General features: G+C 47.7%; 1 protein-coding gene and 1 long non-coding RNA gene across 2 annotated transcripts in view; both read left to right on the forward strand.

Annotated features, from left to right (window-relative positions):
* Nucleotides 1–14,722, forward strand: part of GDNF (glial cell derived neurotrophic factor) — a 28,829-nt gene extending 14,107 nt beyond the window's left edge. Inside the window, exon 3 of the mRNA XM_004265987.3 lies at nucleotides 11,656–14,722. Coding sequence (XP_004266035.1) covers nucleotides 11,656–12,140 — 485 coding nt within the window. The 3' untranslated portion in view covers nucleotides 12,141–14,722. The remainder of the gene's footprint in view (nucleotides 1–11,655) is intronic.
* An 836-nt stretch (nucleotides 14,723–15,558) lies between these two features.
* Nucleotides 15,559–18,240, forward strand: LOC125964122 (uncharacterized). The gene is made up of 3 exons (XR_007476812.1): nucleotides 15,559–15,612; nucleotides 15,767–15,790; nucleotides 18,105–18,240. It is a non-coding gene; the product is annotated as an uncharacterized LOC125964122 (long non-coding RNA).
* Nucleotides 18,241–25,315: the final 7,075 nt, after the last annotated feature.

Here is a 25,315-nt window from a genome sequence, read left to right on the forward strand (position 1 = left end):
AGAGGTGTCTATCCACCAGACAGTGCCTCATGGTAAAATGAGTGAGACAGGCAGGAAGGCAGAAGGATGATTGTGAAAGGAGAACTGGCTGCAGGAGTATTCGTAGGTGGACCAGTCTTAGGACGCAGTGCATGTGGAATTTGAGGATCTGGACATTGATTCTCTTAAAACTACCCGTAGACTCTGTAGAAAGTCCTCATGTAGCCCCAGAGAGATACATGCCACAGTTTGAAGACACCCATCTATGCCATGGTGGACACAAAATATCGTTCATGGGCTGTGGAGTCAGCTGATGTTTGTGTGGTTAACTTGGGGGCATTTCTAGGAAGAGAGAAGAGGCAGCCCAGACTCCCAGGACAGGCCTGCACCTCCCGTCCGCAGACCACCATGCCGGGGCCTCCAGGCCTTCTCCATGCGACATGCTGGACGAGCAAGGGGCCAGTGTCTGCGTCCCCTTTGTCCAGAGCCAGCAGAGTTAGTCTTCACGCCACTGCCTCCAATGGAATGTCAGTGAAGAACGGGCACAGACGTGAAAACCATACGGACTTACTTTTGGTGCCATTTGTTAAGTACTTTCAGGCGCTGGACCGAAAATTTTCTTCCAATCCGTGTAACTCTCCCCATTTTCAGGGGAGATCGGGGCTGCACAGGGTCAACCAGCTTAACCAGACTGGACCCAGGAAAGCCTGAGGGAACACTCACTCTTTTGACCACACCACATGACCACTTCCTGCCAGCCCACCACTCTCCTACAGAACTCTTCTGGCTACGTCAGCGAGGAGAAAAGTCAGGCGTGGAGGTTTTGTAAATGCAGCTGTTTTTGAATGGTATGTCTAGCTAATTACCTGAAGAGTCTTCGAGATTCCAGTAAATTCATCCACCAAGGGGTAGAAAGTCCTTCCTCACATCTGACCACAGGAATCCATCAGGCAGGCTCAAATGATAAAGAATACTTTTCTTTCACCCCCTTTATTCTCCTTTCAGCTTCTTAATCCCTCCTCTTCTTGCCCAGGTCCCTCAGGCCCTTCGAGTTCCTTCTACCCACTTTTCAGGTGGGCCCACTGGGAAGGGCCCAGGGAGGTTGAATGCAGGACCCAGTGGAATCACTGGGGCCTCTCAGGCTGCAGGCAGGGCTTTGTGGGAAGGAAGCAGCCAGGTTCTGTTGCTTTCCAGGTTCCTTTGGGGTTTCCCCTCAAAAACCACCTGCCTCTGAGAACATCTCAAGGGATTATTTTCCCAAGGGGCGCTTTGTATGCGTCATTGTATTGGGTAACTTTCTCTCCCTCCCCCGTTAAGTGTTTTATAAGGGCAGTAGCTGGGCTCCTGGTGTGCACTTGAGCGTGAGGTGTTTACAGCTGGCTGGGGTCTGCTTTTAGCTCGCACCAGGTGTTCATGGATTAGCTAACAAATGGACACCCCATTGAGTGTTTTCCTGACTTAAAAGCAGAAGAATGGACCTCTTCCACTCAGGGGAGCCATTCTGTATTACCATAAAATTATTAACATCACTATAATAGAAGTGTGGACCACATAGGTGGAAATCAGAGCAGGGCAATTAGAAGCTGAGTAAGAAAATGAATGTAGTCCAGCTTTCCTGAGTGAGGTTTTTGGCTATTTGTATTTATAGAGTAATTTCCATTACAGTGATGACAAGTTTTCTCAGTTAAATTGTAGGATAATTAGTCAAGACATGGTATAGCTAATAAGTGTGTGCGATGTTGGTCAAAGTAGGTGGAGGTGGTCACTAAAATAGCATTCTGGTGGGCAAATGGCCTTTAAAAGTATACCCAAGGCTTCTTGTTCTGTATTGTGAACTGGTTGGTCTTTTCTTCTGTCTTGAGAGGATCCAGAAATGCTTTTTTAAAACAACAAAACACTGGTGTTTTTACAACGCAAATACTTTTCAAATAAACCCATGTCATGTCTTATTGCCGGCAAACCACTGGTCATGGAGAGAATGCCCTGGTAGCTCTGGCAGTGGTCACAGTGACTTAGTAAATTGCCTCAGCTGGTGATTGTTCATGGGAGAATAGATGCTATGGACCCCTCTTGAAGTTAACCCAAGTCCACTCTGACCAGGATGGTCTATGTAATGCTAGATGAATACTCTGTCCAAAATAGGAAAGTAAGGGTGGTCGTCACATGACGCGAGATGCCTCAGCGTTCCAGTACTTAGGGACCCATGGGTGCCTTATTTTAATTAGTTCAAATAAGTGGCAAAGTCAACACTTTTAAATAGTAGCAGATGGCAGAACTTCGAAGTTTTCAGAGAACTGCAACACGCTCCTGAACTAACACCACACGTTTCAGAGGTCGCTGAAGGTTAAATAAAAGACAAGCGTCAGCAGCCCCCAAGGCAAGCTGTGGGGCTCTTACAAGTGCATTAGGTGGCAGTTGCCGTGGATGATTCTAGCCTTAGAGTCCTAAGACCAAGCAGCAAAACCAGAAATGAATAAAATAGAGATTTTGAGAAAATGGCAGTGTTGCCATTTGGGTGAGGGAGACTGCAGGATTATAGCATGTTGGTGTCCGTGTCCTCTCAGAGGTCACTGGCTCCTTCTCTCCCAGACTGGGGTGTAAGGATACCTCCCACTAGAACCTGGGTGCTTTGAGACACAAGTATAGGGCCCTTTCTACACACCTCTTCACCTCTCCTAAATAAGACGTAGGAAGATGACTTGATGAGTTGAGAGGCACTTGGTTATTTCAGGTGTAACCAAGACGTTGAACCAAGAGGCAAACGGAAAAGGTTGAGAACTGCTAGAACCTAAAATACCTCTTATGGGGTCTCCTGGGGCCCCTGATGCTGGCGGTTAGCAGAATGCTGCTGGGGCATCAGCAGAGGCATTCCTCTCCCTGACGGGGGTGACACCGAGACTTAGACTGTCCACATCTTAGGGCATTAGCACTGGGGGAAGGCCCCCGAGAGGGGCTAGCCGACCTCAGAAGGGTTCAGTGACTAGTCCAAGGTCACAGGCTGGGCAGGGACTGACCCCGGACTGGAATCCCAGGCTCTGTCCTCTCCAGCTCTGCAGTGAGACTTTATCGCTTGGTGCCAGCGTGAGTTTGAGGAGCTTCCGGAGACGGGGCCTCTCTGTCTGAATCTGCCACCGCCCGTGGCTGCCGGTTTTCCGGTTTTAACTGGGAAATTGCCAGTTCTGCCTTAGGGTGATACGCCAGACCCAGGATGTGGGAGAGCTGCCCCTGAACGGCATGCTTTTCCCTTTCTGGAGACGATTTACTGTATTCTGTGGTCCACGGCAGCCTAACTTTAGAATCTACTCAGTGTGCCTCAGTTCACGCTGAACTTTCCAGTAGAAAGTGTATTTCTCACTTCCTGTCCTGAATGTGGTAAATGCGCGCAGGTGAAATCAGCATATCTTCCAGAGTAAGTTACCACACACCCGACACTAGGCAGGCTGCACCGTAGAGGCATTTTTACTTAAAAACAGATAGGCAGCTTGGAGCCCTAGAGCAAGTCCGAGCTTTGAAACCAAAACCAGCTGAGTCTACATTGATGAGCCACGTGGCCTTGAGCAGATAGATATTTACCTTCTCTGAGCCTCAGTTTCCTGATCTGTAAAGTACAGATAAATAGGCGACCCCGGCTTTAGTCTTGCAGGGATGTTGTCAGGGTTAAAATTCATGCTGGGTGGCATCCATCCCACCTTTGCACTGGTCATACTAAGTGCATCAAGGAAGCTGTCATTTCAAATAGAGGATGATGCATATTCTTGGTAACGTGGGGAATTTTAAAGGTAAGACTCCATCATGTAGTTCTCATAATACTGCAGTATTAGTGAAAGAAAATCATGTTCGTACATTACTGAAAAGTAAAAACAGCATTCTAAAGAATGACATCAGTTGGGAATTTTCTTGAGCGGTTACATAAATCTTAGGCTGATCTTTTCATGTAAACATGCACGTGTATATGTGTATATACACATATGTTTGTATATATGTGTGTGTGTATACACACATACACACAACTTCTCTTTTTTATATATTTGGTCTACAGAGCAATTTGTACTTTACCTGGGGTACAGGTAGGCAACGAATATCAGATTAAATGTCCTCCCCCCCGGGGGGGTGGGTTCCACGTGCCTCCTTTTGCAGACAGCCTTTCAGGAGAGGCTCTGCGGGCACAGCATCTCTGGGCTCACACCCAGGGTCTAGCCCACCTCAGAACTGGGCACCACCTGGAGTGAGGGCACCCAGGCGCTGATTGAAGATGTGCCTCTCGCCTGTGTGGCCTTGACCTAGGCAGTAGGTCACCCCTGCGGACCTCAGCGTATTAACCCTTGCCCTTCTAGTACACAGAAGCTGGATGCTTTTCGCTGGAGTACAGAGGTGGGTCCTCCCCAGAGCGAGAAACACCTGGGCCTCCTCTCCAGAGCCTCTGCATCCTTGAGGCTAGTTCTGGCTCCTGTAGGAGAGGCCCACTGTGCGTGCTAGGGTCTAGCCCTTTCCTTGCTGGGGCCCACCCCACTCCGGGTAAGGGGTCACCTCCTCACTGCTTTCTACACAACCTTGTGCTGCCTCCCTCATGGGCCCACAGGTCAGAGACAGGCTGAAAACTGGCTTAGACACCCAGCCAGGCCGGGTGAGGAGGGGGACAACCCAATACGAGTATAAAATGACCCTTTGATTAAAATACAATTAACGTGAAAAATATATATATATAATTAACCTGTACTCTTTGGAAGAGAAATCTGACATTTAAAAGAATACTTTGTCTGCTAAATGCCAGCTTCGCCAAGATAATGTTTTGAATTATGTGCTTCTTGTTTCAGCTATTACAAGGAGTACTCCGAGGTCTCACCATTGTTGCTATAAAAACTCAATTAACTCTACCAGAGAGTCAATATCCCAGGCCTTTGTTCCTGAGGTAATGTTACTGTTTTCCCATAATCGAGGGGGGCAAAGTCTCTGCAGTGAATGGTTTGGTTTGTTCCCAGAGTCTGGCCCTGTACAAGGTTTCATTTGTTTAAATAACATTGTTTATACAAAGGACACATCAAAGTTAAAGTATTTTAAATAGAATAATGCCCAAATATTTAGTTGCACCCTGAAGGATGACTTAAATGCATTTGAGCGTTTTAAGTTTTCGAAAACTTTAGCTTCTAGATGTCCATGTTTTCCCAGATCTAGCCTCCAAGTGGGTCTGGGAAATGGGCAAGTGTTTGACTTACTTTTTAAAAACGATGCTCCTCTTTTGTGCTTGGCAAGTATTTTACGATCAAAGTTCATACTAACGAGGGCCATTTGTGTAGCTGACATACTGCCAAGCCCTTTATAGGATAAAGAAAGTGATATGCCATTAAGTCTTAATTTGGGGAACTAATCCAAACCCAGCCCCTTTGCTGCCCCTGGCTCAGTGAATTCCAGGAACATGGAGGCAGCTGGGGGCTTCTTGGTCCCCCGGGGAGTTTCCTTGCCTGAGCCAGGTGTGAGGCCTCTGCAGAGACCCTAAAGATTGGCTCAGTGGGGGCATGGCTCACAATGCCCCCGCCAAATGCCTAGTGTTGATAACTTGTGGTCTCTTTAGAAATGAACTCAGCAGCAAAAGGCCTGGGATTAGGAATTCAGTTGGAAGAGATAGGCCAATTTGCTCTGTGGTTTGGAAAATATAATGTTGCCCTTTTCTAGTTTCCAAAATTCATATCCATGTAAAACTTTCAGCATAAATATGTATTTTTTCCTCTATTGTTCAAGAAGGAGAAGAAAGGGGGTAGGGGGGAATCCCTTCAGTTCAATAAGAATCACCTATGTCCTGAACCTGAGCCTTAAATAAACATTTCCACCTTAACGACAATGTATGAGGGAGATGTCCCATCAAAAGCAGTCCTCATTACCTACACTCTTTCTTTTTATTTTTATTTTTTTTATTTTTGGCTGTATTGGGTCTTCGTTGCTGCGCGGGGGCTTTCTCTAGTACGTGAGTTGGGGCTACTCTTCTTTGCGGTGCACGGGCTTCTCATTGTGGTGCCTTTGCTTTGTTGCAGAGCACGGGCTCTAGGCGCACGGGCTTCAGTAGTTGTAGCATGCAGGCTCAGTAGTTGTGGCGCATGGGCTTAGTTGCTCCGCGGCATGTGGGATCTTCTCGGACCAGGGCTCAAACCCGTGTCCCCTGCATTGGCAGGCGGATTCTTAACCACTGTGCTACCAGGGAAGCCCCTACGCTATTTGGTTTAACACATCAAACACAGATTGACTGCTTCCCAGGTGCCTGGAAGCCTTTTAATTCAGGCCTAATGATCCATTCACCACCTCACCCAAAAGCATAAGTGGCTGGTGCATTCACACTGCTACACGCATCACCCCAAAAAGGCCAAGCAGAAATTAAAATAAAGGAACTAAACGTTCTCATAACAAAGGATAAGTATGTCCCAAACATTATTGAGGACTGCTGATACTAAAAATTTATTTGCTAGTTATCTGAAATTCAAATTTAACTAGGTATTCTGTATTTTATCTGGCAAGCAAAGCCAGTGGACAGAGTCATGTGGTCAAAATGTCTTAAAAAGGAGGGACAACATTTTTCCAGAACTTTGAAAGTGTCAGGCAATAAATAAGAACATTATAAATGCTGATTCAAATCATCATTATAACCCTAGTAATATAAAATTATGTAATTTATCATGTTATATAAATTAATGAGTCTCTAAACCAGTGTAAGTTGAACTTTTGTAAGTCAAATGTTTTCCCATTCGTTTATGTTAAAATTTTAGTAATATTTCATCCTCATTTCTGATTAATCCTCAGTTGATTCTCAATCAGTTTTAACTTCCATGTTCCCAGTTTCTTAAGTTAATGATCTATTCAGGAGTTCTTGAAAAGAGCCAGGGACCCCATCATGTGGATCCTTTTGTAAAACAGTCTCTTTAGAAATTTGAAGACTTTTTTTTTCTGTACTTTGACTAATCACCCCTAAGATACCAGGTTTAGAAGTTCAGACTTCTATTCAAGCATGGGTTTTTGAAACTGAGCACACCTAATTTCCTCTTTTATAGCTTATTATTGAAAAAAAGTCACAAATAGCATAAGCAACTCATTTTTCGAAATAAGTAGTTCATGTCTTTTTTTTTTTTACATCTTTATTGGCGTATAATTGCTTTACAATGGTGTGCTAGTTTCTGCTTTATAACAAAGTGAATTAGTTATACATATACATATGTTTCCATATCTCCTCCCTCTTGCGTCTCCCTCCCTCCCACCCTCCGTATCCCACCCCTCTAGGTGGTCACAAAGCACCGAGCTGATCTCCCTGTGCTATGCGGCTGCTTCCCACTAGCTATCTGTTTTACATTTGGTAGTGTATATATGTCCATGCCACTCTCTCACTTTGTCCCATCTTACCCTTCCCCATCCCTGCGTCCTCAAGTCCATTCTCTATGTCTGCATCTTTATTCCTGTCCTGCCCCTAGGCTCTTCAGAACCATCTTTTTTTTTTTTAGATTCCATATATATGTGTTAGCCTATGGTAATTGTTTTTCTCTTTCTGACTTACTTCACTCTGTATGACAGACTCTAGGTCCATCCACCTCACTACAAATAACTCAATTTCGTTTCCTTTTATGGCTGAGTAATATTCCATTGTATATATGTGCCATATCTTTATCGATTCAACATTTTTTTTTAAGAACAGAGAAGGAAAGGAAGGGAGAGAGGGAGGGAGGAAGGATGGAAACTTCCTAAGGAAGTCCAGTAGAAGCGGTTCAGAGGAAACGACAAATTCAGATTCCAATACTCTTCCAGTCCTTCTTGAGAAAACGTTACTCCCCTGGAGCCAGAACCTTTCTGAATCCTCAGGATGAAGTGGGCTTTGAGAGCTGACACTTTAAAGCTGCCGGAAGCTGGCAAGGGAGTGAGCTTGCTTATTCGCTGCTTATTCGCTTGCAGGAGGGAGATGACTGTGCTGCTCTTCACACTGCGGCTGCCCGCCTGACAGAGGCTGTTTATTTTGGAGGCTTTCATTTCATCATGGTGCGGTTCTCAGCTGAAGCCCAAGTGTCCCCTGGATAAATTAAGGACTCTCTCTTTCTCCCCTCATAAAGTGACCTAACTCGTTCAGAAATCATTGTGGGCCTCCAGGGACCAGATCCTGTTGTAGGCACCTGGGCTCCACTGGTGAGCAAGCCACGCGAAGGTCCCTGCCTCGTGGAGGTGACATTCGCTCAGAGAAGACAGACAACAAGTAGTCAACACAAGGAAAGTTAGACAGTGTGTTGAAAGGTAGTGAGTATTATGCTGGGGAGGGAAGAGGGCAGGAGGGTCTGGCTTTGGGCTCGGGAGGGATTGCATTTGAAACAGGGAGGTCAAGGTGGGGCTTGGTGGTGGTGACATTTGAGCAGACTTGAAGGGGATGTGGGCGTGAGCCACTGGGTACTCTGCAGGAATGGTGTTTCAGGCAGAGAGGGAACAGCCGGCGCAAAGGCCCTGCGTCCCTGTTTGTGTTCTGATCTGTGTGGTTCTCAACCACGGTGATCTTGCCCCCAGGGGACGTTTGGCAATATCTGAAGACACTTCAGTTCGTCACTGTTGGGATGGGGCTGGGGGACACTACTGGCGTCTCCTGGGTAGAGGCCAGGGATGCAACTACACATCCTTAAATGCTCCCACAACAAAGAATGTTCCAGCCCAAAATGTCAGTAGTACTGAGGTTGTGAAACCTTGTGTTTGAGGAACAGTGAGAAGGCCAGAGAAGCTGGAGGGGGAGGCAGTAAGGAAGAAGGAAGTTGCATACGAGGTCAGTGGTAACAGAGGCTGGGACGCAGTGGGTGGCCAGGTCAGGGAGGGCCTTGGGCCAGTGTCGACTTTGGCTTTTATGCCAAGGGAAATGGGGAGCCATTGGAGGGCTTGGAGCAGAGGAGGGACATGAGCTGCGTTAACAGTTTTAAGAGTGTTGCTCTTAAAACTGCAACAGACTGAAGGAGGGTGGAATGCAGGGGCTGGAATGCAGGGGCTCGGGGGCAAGAGGCGATGGGGCACAGACCAGTGGAAGCAGCTTTGAGAATTCTGTGCACAGGACCATCCAGTGCCAAATTTTAGGTTTTAGCTTTAGGGCAACAAGGTGATCTGGAAATTCCACACCATCCCCACTCTTTTCACTACTATATGTCATATGTTTTGCACACACACACACACAGATGAGAGGGAGAGAGAGAAACAGAAATAGATGTGGTTACGTTGCCTTAGCTGGGTTATGTTTTACACAACAGGATACCTGGTATCTGTTTTAACAATTTGTTCATGACAAAACAATTTGATGTGGGTTAGGCCCAGTGTAATCCTTCTCTGCTTTAACGTGGGCTTGGCAAAAAAAAATTCCCTCTTGCTAACAACTCTTTTGTGGCATATTGTCCTAAGCCACATATAACCCTAAACATACTAAATTACCTGAAAATGGGATGGAGAGCATAAAAGGTTGAGTACCTAATAAATGGGCATTTGAATTGCTTTCCTCTTTTAAAAATGTATTCAGTTGTTCAAAGTTACTCTTCTCTTACTTGATCAGCCAAAGCAAATGCTTGAAACACAGCAGAAAACGCCACGAGACTGCAAATTCACGCGTTTGTCCAAAGGTCTCAAACATCGTAGAAGCATCGCCTCAATCATTCCTCCATGTGATCTCCCTAAAATGCACATCTCTTGTCCTCTTTGCACCCAGAGCCAGTGGGAGTCATGTGACAGCCCGCAGCAGAGGCTGGACACCCCCCTCCCACCGTCTGCCCACAAACAGCGCCTCAGTCCATGTACTGCTATGATACATTTACATGTCATCTTCCATGTCCTGGCTATTGTAAATAGAGCTGCAATGAACATTGTGGTACATGACTCTTTTTGAATTATGGTTTTCTCAGGGTATATGCCCAGTAGTGGGATTGCTGGGGCGTATGGTAGTTCTATTTTTAGTTTTTTAAGGAACTTCCAAGTGTCCATCAACAGATGAATTGGTAAAGAAGATGTGGCACATATATACAATGGAACATTACTCAGCCATAAAAAGAAATGAAATTGAGTTATTTGTAGTGAGGTGGATGGACCTAGAGTCTGTCATACGGAGTGAAGTGAGTCAGAAAGAGAAAAACAAGTACCGTATGCTAACACATATATATGGAATCTAAAAAAAAAAGAGATGGTTCTGAAGAACCTAGGGGCAGGACAGGAATAAAGACGCAGACATAGAGAATGGACTTGAGGATAGAGAATGGACTTGAGGACACGGGGAGGGGGAAGGGTAAGCTGGGATGAAGTGAGAGTGGCATGGACATATATACACTACCAAATGTAAAACAGATAGCTAGTGGGATTCAGGCGCATAGCACAGGGAGATCAGCTCAGTGCTTTGTGTCCACCTAGAGGGGTGGGATACGGAGGGTGGGAGGGAGGGAGACGCAAGAGGGAGGAGATATGGGGATATATGTATATGTATAGCTGATTTGCTTTGTTGTAGAGCAGAAGCTGACACACCATTGTGGAGCAATGGTACTCCAATAAAGATGTTAAAAAAAAAAAAAAAGAAAGAAAATACATTAACTTTAAATACTCAAAAAAAAAAAGAAATATAAGGTTAAATAAAATATATGAAAATTTTTTTTAAAAATGTCATCTTGGGCTTCCCTGGTGGCACAGTGGTTGAGAGTCTGCCTGCCGATGCAGGGGACATGGGTTCGTGACCCGGTCCGGGAAGATCCCACATGCCGCGGAGCGGCTGGGCCCGTGAGCCATGGCCGCTGAGCCTGCGCGTCCGGAGCCTGTGCTCCACAACGGGAGAGGCCACAACAGTGAGATGCCCGCGTACCGCAAAAAAAAAAATAATGTCATCTTACAGTGTGACCATATATTTTTAAAGTCATGCTAATCCAAAGAAGTGGTAAATTAGTCTCTGTGTTAGTGAAAAGTAGGCTTAATGTTTTTTAAGGAAGCTCTAAAACACAGTTGAGCTCAAGAGCTTTTCATGTGATCTGTCAGAATGGTTCTCATCCCACTCAGCTGAGCAGAGGTGCTAAGTCGGGGTGGATTTCAGGAAAGAGCACTCCTCGGTATTCCAGGTGAAAGCAGCAGTGTCTTCCAAGCCCAATCCAAGGTTAATCCTTTTTTCACCCTCTAAGACAGGGTTTCTCAACGTATGCTCCATGGACCACCCCCATCAGAATTTCTCCAGGGCTCGTTAGAAGTACAGATTCCTCGGCCCCTCCCCACGCTTCCCTTAAGGGTCGGGCTAGGACTCTGCATTTCCGTGAGCATCCCAGCACAGTCCCATCCACACTCACATTTGAGAACCACAACTGTAGGTTACGTTATTAGAACAAGAAGAAGGGGCCTCCGTCGGCATCTGCACGCTCCATACAGACGCGTTACAAAATGGCAGATGATTCCACTTCTAAGGATCTGTTTTCAGCAGGGAAGTGTGTCACGCCCCGTGTCAGTCTCCTCTTCCGAGCATGAACTTCCTTCCGCGGAGTCTTGGAGGGCACCTTTCGGCCTGTGTCCTCAGGGTCGGGGCGGACGGGGTGACAGCGGTCCCTGAGCTGGCAGTCTCCCCCCGAGGCCGAGCTTGGCCGCCTTTAGGAGACACTGGGGTCTTGGAGCCTCCTCGAAGCGGTCGTTGCTGTTGCCTCACGTGCCCGTTTCTGTTTTCTTGTTGCACAGCAAATATGCCAGAGGATTATCCCGATCAGTTTGATGATGTCATGGATTTCATACAAGCCACCATTAGAAGACTGAAAAGGTCACCCGATAAACAAATGGCCGTGCTTCCTCGCAGAGAGCGGCACCGGCAGGCTGCAGCCGCCAGCCCGGAGAGTTCCCGAGGGAAAGGCCGGCGGGGCCAGAGGGGCCGAAATCGGGGGTGCGTCTTAACTGCCGTGCATCTGAATGTCACTGACTTGGGTTTGGGCTACGAAACCAAGGAGGAACTCATTTTCAGGTACTGCAGCGGCTCATGCGATGCAGCCGAGACAATGTACGACAAAATATTAAAAAACTTGTCCAAAAATAGAAGGCTGGTGAGTGACAAAGTCGGGCAGGCGTGTTGCAGACCCCTCGCCTTCGATGACGACCTGTCCTTTTTAGACGATAACCTGGTTTACCATATTCTGAGAAAGCATTCCGCCAAACGCTGTGGATGTATCTGACTCCCGCTCCAGAGACCGCTGTGTATTGCATTCCTGCCACAAAGTGCAAAGAAAGGGACCAAGGTTCCCAGAAAATGTTTGCCCGGAGTGGAAGATAAGGACCAAGGAGTCGAGGAGGAGGCAGGCAGCCGTTGTGGGAGCCTGGCAGAGGGAGATCCAGCGACAGAAAACTGGGCGGGAGAGAGAGGAAACAGCTGTCTGCATTCTCCCAGATGGCGGCCAGCGTCACCAGAAGCTCAGGGCTGGTGTCCCTGCTTGGGTGTTGCCATCGTTTCATCCGATACAGTCCACCGTCGCCGGTCACGGGTACAGTTGCGGATGCACTTGAAACCAAACCAGCGTATCTCCTGTGGTTTGTTTTCACATGTCTGGAGACACCAGGGAAATGGTCCTCCTGGTGTCATTCCCTGTCATTACGTTTTACTGCTGAAAGCAAGAAAGGTTTATTTTTCTGTCACTCAGTGGAGACATACACCGGCAAGGAGGAGAAAAAAAAGCAAAGACACACACGAGAGGTAGTAACCTTTGCTTTTGAAGGTTCAGGCCTGAGGTTTACTCCAGCCAGCGTTTTGGGGAACAGTGGGTGATTGATTTCAAACATGGTGTGTGAGGTGGGAAGAGGTTGGCTAGGAACCAGAAAGGCTGTCCTCATGACTAAAACCAAACCTGAAGGTATTTCCTTTCTGTCCTTGGAAACAGGAAACCAGTTGCGGTTTTCGGCAGCATTCTTGCAGGAGAGCGTTCGGGGAAGGCCCCCAGCTGCACTGGGGCGGGGAGGCCGCCGGGCTTTCGGTTTACAGAGAGACAGATGTTACATACACCCCAGCTCCGTTATGCGTGGTCACCAGTGACCAGAGAAGCTACTCGATGCAATGCATCTGTTTCAGATACAGAAGTATAGAGAAAATATTTATTGAGATTTAAGTTATTGTTATTTATTACCGTTCACTAATGAGTTTCTCTTTTTTCCCTTATTTATTAAAGTTTCTTTTCAAAGGTGCCAAAGTATATGTGCTCGCAAAATGCAAAAGAAGGTGACAAAGGAAATTTTAATTGGGAACAAGGGTCCATGCTTTTCAAAGTATTAAAAAGTTTTTCGCTAGGCAAAAAATCACTTACTTTACCTTTTTTAAGAAGAGCTCTCGTGTGATTCCCCCAGATCTCAGCGTCTTACCTGTTGTTTTCATTAGAGAAGAAACGTGTCAGAAGGAACATTTCTGACCGGCTCCCTTTTCGGGAGCAGGACACAGAGACCGGGGCACTCGGCTTCATTTCTTCACGGTTCTGTCTCCCAGCAGATAGGCTGTGTGCTCCATTCCCTGTTGTATTTAAGCTCTCACTCCCCTCCACGTGTATCTGTCTATCATGTGCATAACCATATATATCAAAGGTTAAAGTCCCCTTAGTAGGTAGTCCTGGATTCAATGCAGACCTCGAAGTAACAATCCTGTCAGGTAGCCAGGGTTCTGCCCTGATTGTGGAGACTCTTCCTCTATCCTTCCATCCACCACCTGCCTGAGAAACATGCTCGGCCCCAGTGCAGCCAAGGAGTGCCCCAGGCCTCCCGGAAGTGGGGTCAGCCAGTTGCCAAAAAAGCCACCAGTCGCTGCCCCTCCCTCGGAAGAAGGTGCCCCGGAAGGGTGGGCAAGCAAGACGGGCCCGGGCCAGCCTCAGCACACATGCCCTGCCACCTGGATGCTGAAAGCCTTGGACGGGGTGGAGGTGGAGGGTGAGAACAACCCTCTCCTAAGCGCCCCAGATCATGGATTCGTCTGGCAGCTGACCCATGCTCCATGCACTGAGCCCTACCATAGAGCTTGTTACACATCTCATAAAAGGGATTTTTATCAGATCATCCATCACTATTAGCCCCAAACTATGACAGATTTAGCCGTTAAATAGCCTACTGGCCTCCCTCAAATAATCATGTTCATTTTACAAAGTAACCAAGAAGCAGCAGTTACCAGACATCCCTTCCCCCGCCCCGCCCCCAAAGACCCGAGCTGTCCATCGTTCTGCACCCTCTGTCCTTTCAGTTCCCCGTACACGACTCGGAAATAGAGGAAAAGGGCCTCCCTTCTGTCCTTTCTTGGGGCCCAAGCAGGGACCTTGCTGGGGAGCAGCCTGCTCAAAACAGGGACAGACCCAGCCGACCAGTCATTCACGAAGCACAGTTCAATGCAGCCCCAGGATCCTCTGTCCGATTCAGAGAGTCCTGGCTGACCTGGTGGCTGGTGTCCCCAGGGGTCAGCCCCAGCCCCAGCTCCCCGTGGAGAGTCTCTGCCCACAGGGGCCGTGGGATTCAACGGGTGCTGACAGCTTGTTCCCAGCATCAGCTACACACCATAAGCAGGTTTTAACTGAAGCAAATCGCTCCACCAAATACACAAAAGGGTAAAGTTTGTGATTTTTCTCTATCATCGCGATTACCATCTGATCCAGTAAGGAGTGCACTTCTTTGGAAGTTTTGACTTCTCTGATCTGTCTCGGTCGTTTGTGTTATACAACCAAAGTTCTCTACAGACTTTATTTTTGTACAATATTATTTTGTAACTTTTTACAAATAAAAACTCATTTCTATTGCTCTCTGTACTTCTGTGCTTCCTCACCGGCCTGGACCATGACTGGCCCAGGCTGGAAGGCCGTGCCCTTCACTACCACTCAGCCCACTGGTTGGTCAGTGGCCTTGTCCATCAACTCCCCACAACCAATCACCACCCAACTGGGGAAGAACTTGCAAAGCTGTTCTTCATTTATTCGTTCGACAAATACTTGGGGCGAGTGACACTGTGCCAGGCACTGTCCAAGGCACCAAGGATCCAACATTGGCCATAAAAACAAACAAAACTCTGCTCAACCCTGTGGAGTTGATATTTTATTTGAGGGGGAGACAGACAATATTCAAAAAAGTAAAAATATGTAGGGATTCAGGTGTCGATAAATGAGTCACCATGTGTAAAGAATACAAACAGGATATCATAATTGTAAATAGCAGGGGCCTGCTCTAACTAGAGGTGACATTGAGGCGGGACTTACGAAATAGGATTGTCCTGGCAAAACCCTGCGGCAGGCAAGCGCTTGGACCGCACCACCGCTTTGCACAGCCCTGGGAGACGCCGTTCACGTGGGTTCTCCGCAGCAAAGTAGCAGAATCCCTGGAATTGTGCAAATGGTGGCCTTGGGCTTAGTTGTTGCTGGCAAGAAAAACACACTGAAGAGAGGAAATGCCACGGCCCTGGACTGCGGGGAGAGAGCACGCTTCCTCCTCAGATGACACACACCCCGTGCTGTGTCACAGGCGGCATTGTGACTATTAAAAGGTGGCCTTGTACAGTGTTTCAAACCCAAAATGAAACTCTGACGCTCTTAAGACTCAGAATTCTAAGTGGCCACCAGCCTAGGCTTTCCAGCCGACCACAGTCAGGGAAGTACAGGAAATGCCCTCCCCTTCTGGACACTCACCATCCCCCAGGTAGAGTGGCTGGTACCCACTGTGGGCACTTAGAGTCCTGCTGCCAGGGCAGTGCTGAGGCCAGCTCACCTTCTCTAAGCCAGATTCTGGTCCAAAGCTCGGAGAGGAATGCGAACGCTTGCTTACCTCCACTCCTTTTACCGTCTCTCCAAAGTGTGTTCCCAGGGTGATGGACCAGGTGAGATGCTCGTAAAAAGTGGGGTAGTTCTCTGATCAAACAAGTTTGGAAAACATTGAGGTTAAACAACGTCTTTTTGAAGTTAGAGAAGTGTAGAACTTATCAGAGCCTTTATTAAACTAATGAACCTTGTGACCGTCCAGGAGGGGCAGAGCGTGCAGACTTCCCCAGATGGATGGGACCATGAAACTGCCCATGATTTTGTTTTCTTTCTCATAACACCTGTTGCCCGTCCCTTGAAACTACCTTGGGCCATGTTGCCCGCTCCTATAAGCACCGGGATGAGCAGAGCGGGGGACTAGAGATTAATAAGAGTCAGAAACTACTGGGCAGCTCCCCACGTGCGCGCACACACACACACACACACACACACACACACACACACACACACACGTTATGGACATTTGGGCATTGTGGGTTTCTTGTTCAGCATGATCAACAAGTGGTCAACTTTGGAAATTTCATTCAACCAAGAAAGGGAGAGTTGAAAGCTGGGAAATTCTTAGCAGCAATAAGAAAAGGAACTCTCGCCGTGCTTACCGCAAATGCTCACGCAGTTCAATTTGTTAGGAACCACGAGTGCTTTGGCTGGTCCATAGTTTTGGGGGGGCGGGTGCCCCCTCACAGTGGTCCTCAGAGGAATGTTTCTGTCTTTGGGCATCTGACTCTGAGTCCTTGCTGCTGAGGGTGGCATGAGAGCACGGGACCAGGAGCCTGGACACCAGGCTCTGATGGTCATGTGGGGCTGTACCCACCGTCATCTCGGGCTGGTTTTCTCCTGTGTGTCAGATGCCAAAGTAACAGTTTAAAAGAACTTTTAAAAGAATCGATCCACTCCCAAAGTTAAGATGGAAAATAAGAATTCCCTGAACCTAAGTCTCAAAAACAGAAAGCCCGTCCCCTTCACACACAGGCACCCTCTTGGGCCACAGCTGATTTGCTACCTGACCCCAGCGTCACAGGGAGGAGGGAGCCTGAGCCTTCGCACCCTCTACCTTCTGGGAGCACGGTGGCAGGGAGGGACCATAAGTGCCCACCACAGGCCTCGGGCTTTTTTCCATCAGGTTGTGAAGTGTCTGAGCCCCAACTCTCTTCCTGGGACACATCTTTGTTAAAAGGGTGTTACTGCAATCCCACACAGTAGTTAACTTGACTCTTATCTCCCCACACAACTTCCTGAATGAAATCAAAACCAGATCCTGCCAAGTCATCACTGAAAATAAATAGAGAGTTAGGGAAATAAGAGGAAAGCACCCACTTACTCATATGTGACAACTAATACACTGCCACGTCCCGGCCCCATGGCAGGTGAGGATAATGATGATGGGAGTGCAGACGGGGTGGAGGATGTGCAGTGACGGGTGCGTGGAAAGTGCCAGAACGCCTCCACAAGCAGCAGGTGGGAAGAAAGCCTGAAAAAAAAAAAAAGAGTCAGGGAAAATTACAGAGTAGGCTTCCCGGATAATTTGAATTTCAGATAAACATGCATAATTTCTTAGTATAATTATGTCTCATGCAATATTTGGGGCATGTGCTATTTGGGACTTAACCCTACTAAAATGATTACTCATTGTTTATCTGAAGTTCAGCGGGGCATCCTGTATTTTAATTTGCTAAATCTGGCAAAAGAAAGCGATGTTCAAGCTGGGACTGGCTTGTGAGCAGGAATCTGTCAGGTAGACGGTGCAAAGGGCGTGGGCGGGTTGAGGGACAGGCATTCCAGGTGGAAGAGAAGTGTGACGCAAAAGGATGGAAGGGCAGTGCGTTTTCAGGGTGTAGCAGGCAGGGTGGTGGGCTCGCAGCTTTCTTCCTCATTACACAGGGCACAGCAGACACCGTGCCTAGGGGCCACGAAATGTTTCGTGATCCAAAAACTGTTTAACTTTTAGTATTTTTAAAATCTGAAGAAAAAGTGAATGTAACAATAACGAATATGGAATACCAAAGCAGCCTGGGTTATATTCGCCTTTATATACCAGTGCGGTCATTGGTAATTGTTAACATTTTTTATGGAGAAGGGGCCCACAAAGGCAAAAGGGCCTCCGACCCACAAAAGTCGTGACTCAGCCCTGGCTGGGCTGCCAACAACAACCTGTCCAGGTTCTCTACCTGCAAGTTTTTTCTAGTTTTCCCTTTCTTGTTCAATCATTAAAGCCGACCTTGAACTAAAAAAAAAAAAAAAAAAAAAAAACAAAACTTCTTCTCACCTTTCAGGTTAGATTGTCTTCTTAAGATATTTACTTTCTGTTTAGGAAAACATAAACCTAAGGATAGCCATTAACAGTCCAAGACTCATTCGCTCTTCTTGAAAAAGGACATGAATCAGGTGACCTGGATCAGATGTAGTTGAGGGGATGATGACGGAGGGAAGAACAGGCAGACAGAAGGATGGATGGAGAGAAAGGCAGAGAGAAGACTTCAGGCCCCAGGAGGTCAGAGAACCAGCAGAGGTGGGCATGACACACAAGATGAGGTTTTCAAACATGTAGAATAGATTCTTTTAACTTGGGAAATTCTTTCAAGTGGGACATGTAGGGGATTTTAACACACTTCCTGTACGTGCCTGGGCCTCATTCATCCAATTAATTATTGAGTATCTATCTCCTACCAAAGGAGGATATAAGGATATAAAGATAAAGCCCTTGAGGGGCTCCCAGATTAGAGGGACAGAAACAAGAGTATGAAAATACAAAGTGATAAGGGCAGTGATGAAGAGTTGCAGTGTGTTATGGGAGCTTGGAGGGACAATAAACCCAGCTGAGGCTGTGGGGTGAGGAAAGGTATCAGGGATGGCTTCTTGGAGGTAGTCTGCCTGACAGACTATTAAAAGAGAGAAGGAATTTCCCAGACTAGAGTTAAAAGGTGAAAGATTTATACAATCTGAAGAGAAACCAGAGTATAGGAATTTCCCCGACTGGAGTTGAGGACATTTCGGGCAGCAGGGACTCGAGAGCTAAGACAACAAGACTAGAGGCGGCCTGGTTTGTCGGTAGCTGGAGAAGGTGGAGATGGGGCAAGGCCAGAGCTTTGGAGAGCAGGACGGGTGAGCGTCATTGGGCAAGGGAGGGAAGGGAGCAGAGAGGCTGGGGGTGGTGAGAAGTGTGGGCTCCAACTCTGCATCCACCCTGGAGACAGGATCACTTATAATCGTTGCACCTGACCTCTCCCTTTCAGACCCTCTGTCCCCCACCCCCAGGCCCCTCTGGAGTCCCATCCTCTCAAAACCTTGTCCACACTGCTTTCCTTCTCCCACAGAAAGCCTCCCCTGGGGATGTCCACTTTCCCCAGGGTACTCCATAGGACTGAAGAGGCTCCCAGACTAGCATTTCCCAAACTGTCTAGAGGTGAACACTAGGGAAGCATCCACGGAGGCAAGAGTTCCTTGATTTTAAAAATTGGGGAAATGCTGATTCCATCTCAGGAAGAAACAGTACACGTTACCTATCAAACAAGGCCCTGAGAAGACCTGCAGGGGAAAAACACGTTTCATGTTGTTTAACTCAGCATCTCACAATCTTATTTGACCAAGGAGCATCTGTTGACATCTAATGTAAGTGTTTTGCTGGACACAACTTGGGAAATGCTATTTTACAACCAAAGGAATGGACATCTAAAGGAAGAACTGCAGACACTGGTAGTAAGTTATTTCTGGCCAAGGGGATCTTTCCACCCCACCACTGGTATACAGGCACCCTTGGCCTGGAGGACCTGAGAAATAACTGTCACGTTTTCTTACATGCATTACTGGTCCAGTGAGCAGCCAAATTCAGCCGTGTTCTCATTTCTCCCAGAGCTTGAACAGAAGTAACCAACCCTCCTTCCCTGTCCTCACTCTCCACCCAGCTGGCCAACCCTGCCATAGTTCACAACTGCTGAGCTGGAAGACACTCCAAGGGGTTCTAATCCATGCTACACACACAGCAAAATCAGCTCTCGCGGTCTTCATTTGTGTTGTTCACCAGATAAAGACAGATCCCTTCCATTCCTGGCTACGTGGTGAGATTACACAGCTGGGTTCTCTTGTGCTTGACGGAGGCCAGTGACCGACCAAAGAGCATGAGCAGAAGTGACATGGGCTTCTCCTGAGCCAACATTTAATTGCCATTGTGAGACTCAAGAATCTCTTTCTTGGGCTTCCCTGGTGGCGCAGTGGTTGAGAATCTGCCTGCCAATGCAGGGGACACGGGTTCGAGCCCTGGTCTGGGAGGATCCCACATGCCGCCGAGCATCTAGGCCCGTGAGCCACAACTACTGAGCCTGCGTGTCTGGAGCTTGTGCTCTTCAACAAGAGAGGCCGCGACAGTGAGAGGCCCGTGCACCGCGATGAACAGTGGCCCCCACTCGCCTCAACTAGAGAAAGCCCTTGCACAGAAACGAAGACCCAACACAGCCAAAATAAATAAAGAAATAAATAAATTAATTAATTATTTTTAAAGAAAGAATCTCTTTCTTTTTGTATAGTATGGCCACCAGAAACGTTCAAGAAGGGGGCTGCTCAGTCAACTTGGAGTGACTCTGATGAACAAGGCCACTCCGCCAACCGCAGCAGACATGGCCTGGTGAATGAGAAGTAGCCCTGTGTTATCTGAGCCACCGAAATGTGGAGGTTATTTGTTACTGCAGCATGCCTTAGCCTATCCTGACAGATACAAGCTTCTGTTGTGATGAGGCACACTATGGGCCACGAAGAGAAAGAGAGCAGTCAGCAGAGGCAGGCAGAGGAGCGGGCGGGAAGGCTCAAAGGGAAGGGGGAGTGGTAGGAAATACAGTTGGAGAGATAAGCAAGGGTCAAATCACGTAGAGTCCCTGGGGCCGTCCTAGGGATTTAGGATTTTCTTCTGACTCAGGCAGAAAGCCATCAGGAGGTTTTAAGAAGAGGGGCGACAGGATCTGGCTGGTGATGATAAGGGACTGTTCTAGCTGCTTTGTTGAGTTACAGACCATGGAAGCGAGGAGGCCAGCCAGGCTGAGGCAGGAGTCCACACGAGTGATGATGGTGACTTGGACCATCATCCCCCATCGCTTGGGGGTTAGTGATGGTGGTGCAGACAGGGCTCGCTCAAGACTGGGCGGCAAGGAGGCCGGGAGAGCGAGAGGAGTGAAGGTGCGAACAGGGTGGTGCTGAGTCTGAGGGCAAAGCAGCGGCCTCTCTAAGAAGGCCGAGCTATGCACGGCTCAGGTGGGGGAGGGTCGCAGTCTCATGATGGACCTTTTCCGCTCGGAAAGTCACCACGTAAGAAGAGGGACGCTGGTCCCGACATCCTAACTCCGGGTGAGGCAGGAGCCAGAGCCGGGGCAGGGTTCCGAGGGCGCCTGCCAGGCCCCGAGGTCTGGAATGCCATTAAACGTGTGCGTGCCGGGCCAGCTGACTCGCGTTCAGGAGGACTCTGCCACTGCTCCCTCTGACAGTGTTTAGCATGAAATAAAAAGTATGGCTTTCAAATGATGCGACGAGGAAGATTCTTGAGCAAACATGGCCAAAGCCTCTTGGCAGAATGTTCTCCAAGGCTGGGATTCCACCCACCTCCAGCCTTCTTTTTCTGTCTGGTCCTTCCCAGCTGTGCACTGAGGTGGAGCCAGCGGTTGCACTGGCCCCGCCCTGGTCCCCTGCCCCTCCAGCTCTGCTCGCTGTTGCCAAGTTCATCTTCCTCACCTCACTTCTCTACTCAAGATCCAGCGCTACCTTCCTGCTGCCACTCAGACCCCTCAGACTGCCAATCACAGCCTCCTCAACTTGTTTCCAACAAACCTTTTCTCTAGTTTTTTTTTTGTTTTGTCTCCCAAATCCTCCTTTTTAGCCTAACCTTTACCCTTCAGTCACTATGGATGACCCCATAGAACCTCAAACTACATATTGAGCTGTTTACACTTTCCATGATTGGACCCTTGCCCAAGCCTTTCCCTCTGCCAGGAATAATGTCCCTCATCTCTTCAGTGCTCCAAATTCCCCCCAGCTGGTACTCGTCACTCACTTCACTGTGGTCCTACAGCCAAGCTCTTCATGGGTGGATCGGGCTGACCGCATGGGTCCCTTCACTTGTGGCTATTCGTGCACTGACCTTATGTTCTGTGCTAGGTTGAGGGCCCCTTGAGTGCAGGGGCCTCATCTGACTCGTCTTTGAATCCTGAAGAGCCCCAAGCCTGTGCCCTCACAAGTAGCAGATGCTCAAAAAGAATGTTTGTCAGGACTTGGAGTTACAAGCAGCAGAAACTCAACTCAAGCTGTCTTAAACAATGAAGGGGAACTGATTGGCTCGTGCAACTGCAAAGTCCTGAGGTGGATCGCTTCAGGAAAAGCTAGATCCAGGTGATCAACTGACGTCGTGAGGAACAGGCCCCTCTCACTCTCTCCCACTTCGCTGTCTTCCACTGTGTGGGCCTTAGTCTCAGTCTGTTTATCCCCACGTGGTGGCAAAGAGGTGCAGTGAAAGCTGTAGGCTTTGATCCCACTCTCTTAAATACCCAGTGATTAATGCCACCAAAGATCTTGGAGGAGATTCTAACTCGCCAGCTACAGCCAGACGCCAATTTCTCAGTCAATTACTATGGCCAGAGGGATGGCTAATTCTGTCCCGGCCTAGGGAATGTGCCCACCTACGGTACCACCAGGTGGCCCAGCTCCACTAAACCACATGGACTCAGAACATGGACGGGCAGATTCCGCAAAGGAGAGTTGTGTGCTGCGACCTCAGGAAGGGAAGAGAGACACTGAGCAGGCACAGACAGCGGGTGTCCATGACAGGCATGTTCTACAGTGGCACGTTCCGGCAAAACAATTCGGCACCTCTTCTTTCAGATTGATTTTGACAACCATCTACTCAAAAAAATTAACATTCCTACCTTGGTTTACTCATTTGGCCAAAACAGCACAAAACAGTTCACACAATAATTCAAACAAAACAGCAGGGACGGGGCTTCCCTGGTGGCGCAGTGGTTGAGAGTCCGCCCGCCGATGCAGGGGATGCGGGTTCGTGCCCCGGTCCGGGAGGAGCCCACATGCCACGGAGCAGCTGGGCCCGTGAGCCATGGCCGCTGAGCCTGCGCGTCCGGAGCCTGTGCTCCGCAACAGGAGAGGCCATAACAGTGAGAGGACCGCGTACCGCAAAAAAAAAAAAAACAAAAACAGCAGGGAGTAGGGGACACCAGTCAGGGCATAACTGGGAGAAAAATGAAGATGGGCAATCAACTTTTTTACCAAAAAAAATGGAATATTGGATGGATGGATGGATGAAGGACTGTTTTAATTTATTTGATGGTGCCATCTAGAAGATTAAAACCCTGTTATAGGGGACCCCATTAGAAAGACAATGCAAAGAAGGTCCAATTAATAGAAAACCCTACTGCAGTGATTTAAATAGGGGCTTACTTACCTTACACAACTGAGCGTTTATGAATATATATACACAGTGGATGCCACAGTGATATGTTTTATAGGCAGATTCATTAATGGATGTTAAAAATAGTGGGCATATATTTGAGGAGAAAAGGATATTTGCATAATTTCAAAAAATCTCTCCCAAGATAGCTATTAATTACAAAGAGGAAAATGGTAACTTTACAGTAGAGAAACTGGGCAGAAACCACCTTAAGCAGGTGGTGCAGGCTAAGATCATCAGTAATAAGACATATTGACATCATGTCCCCTGATATAATGATGCACTGGGAAGGGCACAAAATCACCCTTGGGTAATTTTTGCCAAAAATGCAAAACCTCAAACTAGCCTTGAGAAAGCATCAAACTCAAATTGAAGGACATTCTACAAAATAGCTGACCAGCAATATTCAAAAGTGTCGAGAATGAGAAGAACAAGGAAAGACAGAAGACTTATTCCCAGGTTGGAGGAGACTAAGGAGACAATGACAACTAAGTCAGGGTGGGATCTTGGATTGGATCCTGGAACAGGGAACATTAGTAGGAAAACTGGAGAAATCTCTTTCAATAGGTTCTGCAGTTTCATTAATAGTATTGCACCAAAGTTAATTTCCTGGTTTTGATCACTGTACACGGCCATGGAAAATGTTAGCGTTAGCGGAAGCTGAGTGAAGGGTATATGCGAGCTCTCCTCTTATTATTTTGACAATTTTTATATCTAAGATTATTTCAAAATTTAAGGTAAAAAAGAAAACTATTGTCTTCTTTCTTAGTAAATGTATAAACCAGTTGCCACTTCAATGCAAAGGTCCATAGGATTTACTGCCCTAATTGTAGGTATAGACAAATTATCTGAGTTTGGAGAAAAGGAGGGAGCAGTGTGGCCTTGATACTTTTGATGTCTCTAGGAAGGGCTTCAAGCAAGTCATGTGGGAACAGCTGTTCCCACAGACCTTGAAAGCATGAGCCAAGGGGTAAAAGGACTTCCATAGGTGAGCCCAGCTGAGCAAAGATACAGAAGTGTGAATGAAAAAACATGGTATGTTCTGAAGGCTGCGCAACTCATGCCCAGGCAAAGAAAGGGACAGTGGGCTCTCATATGGTGTAGCATTCTGGAATTTTAGGCTTGAGGTGGAATTGGGGAAGACATGGGGTTGATTGTGGGACATGGAATAATGGGGAAATAAAGGCAGCACCTTAGGAGAAATCAGTTATGGAAGAATAAGTACTGGACAAATTTCTGTACACAAAAATAAGAATGAGGTCTGAAACTAAAAGCCAGAAGCACACATGTGAAGAGAGAGCTTTTAAGGACACCAAGCTGATTTAGATCAAGATATCCTGGAGTGAATATTTACTTGGAGGGGCAATGAGTGATATGGGGTCAGCTAAGAAGTTGTGCTTATCTCAGTCCACGTCAACCAGACCTCCTCCAACTTCAATGTGCATACAAAGCACCCAGGGAGCTTGTTAAAATGCAGATTCTGATTCAGCAGGTCTGGGATGGAACCTGGGATTCTGCATGTTTAACAAGCTCCCAGGTGATACAGGTGCTGCTGGCCCTCAAAGCATGCTCTGGGTAGCAACAATGCAGACCAGGGGAGACGTTTACAGTGGGGAGACACAGTGAAGACGGCAGTTTAACACTATCAATCTGGGATTACGTTCAATGAGGCCAGGCTGACCTTCCTGGCCTTAGTGTGGGGGTAAATAGTCATAAGCAGACAATGCTGAAAGCTGAAAAATTTGTATGAAAAGCCCTATCAGGCAAGTAACACAGGCTCGAAGAGCAGATGGTATCCTGCCCACCCCTCACCAAACCCCCAGGAACGTAGAACCCAGAAGAGAAGCTGCAGTGTATCTGTAACACTGACTATTGCAACCAGTCCACTAAGCACAGCCCCGAAACGCAGCCGCATGGCCCAGGGCCTCCCAGGAGCAGCAGAGACCCAGCCAAGTGAAGGTTTCCTGATCACAGCTTCACTGCCACCAATGCCTGCGGCCCAGCCTATTTGCATGGTAAAGTCCAATAAACCAAGCTCTTCCTTGTTCTTTTCTGCTTCATCACATACCAAGTCTCTTCACGTTCTTCCATCCCTTCCCAGCTCAAACATACCATTATCCAAGAACAGCCCTTCCAAGCTTCCCACCAA

Source organism: Orcinus orca, chromosome 3, assembly GCF_937001465.1.
Source record: "Orcinus orca chromosome 3, mOrcOrc1.1, whole genome shotgun sequence".
NCBI classification, from domain to species: domain Eukaryota; kingdom Metazoa; phylum Chordata; class Mammalia; order Artiodactyla; family Delphinidae; genus Orcinus; species Orcinus orca.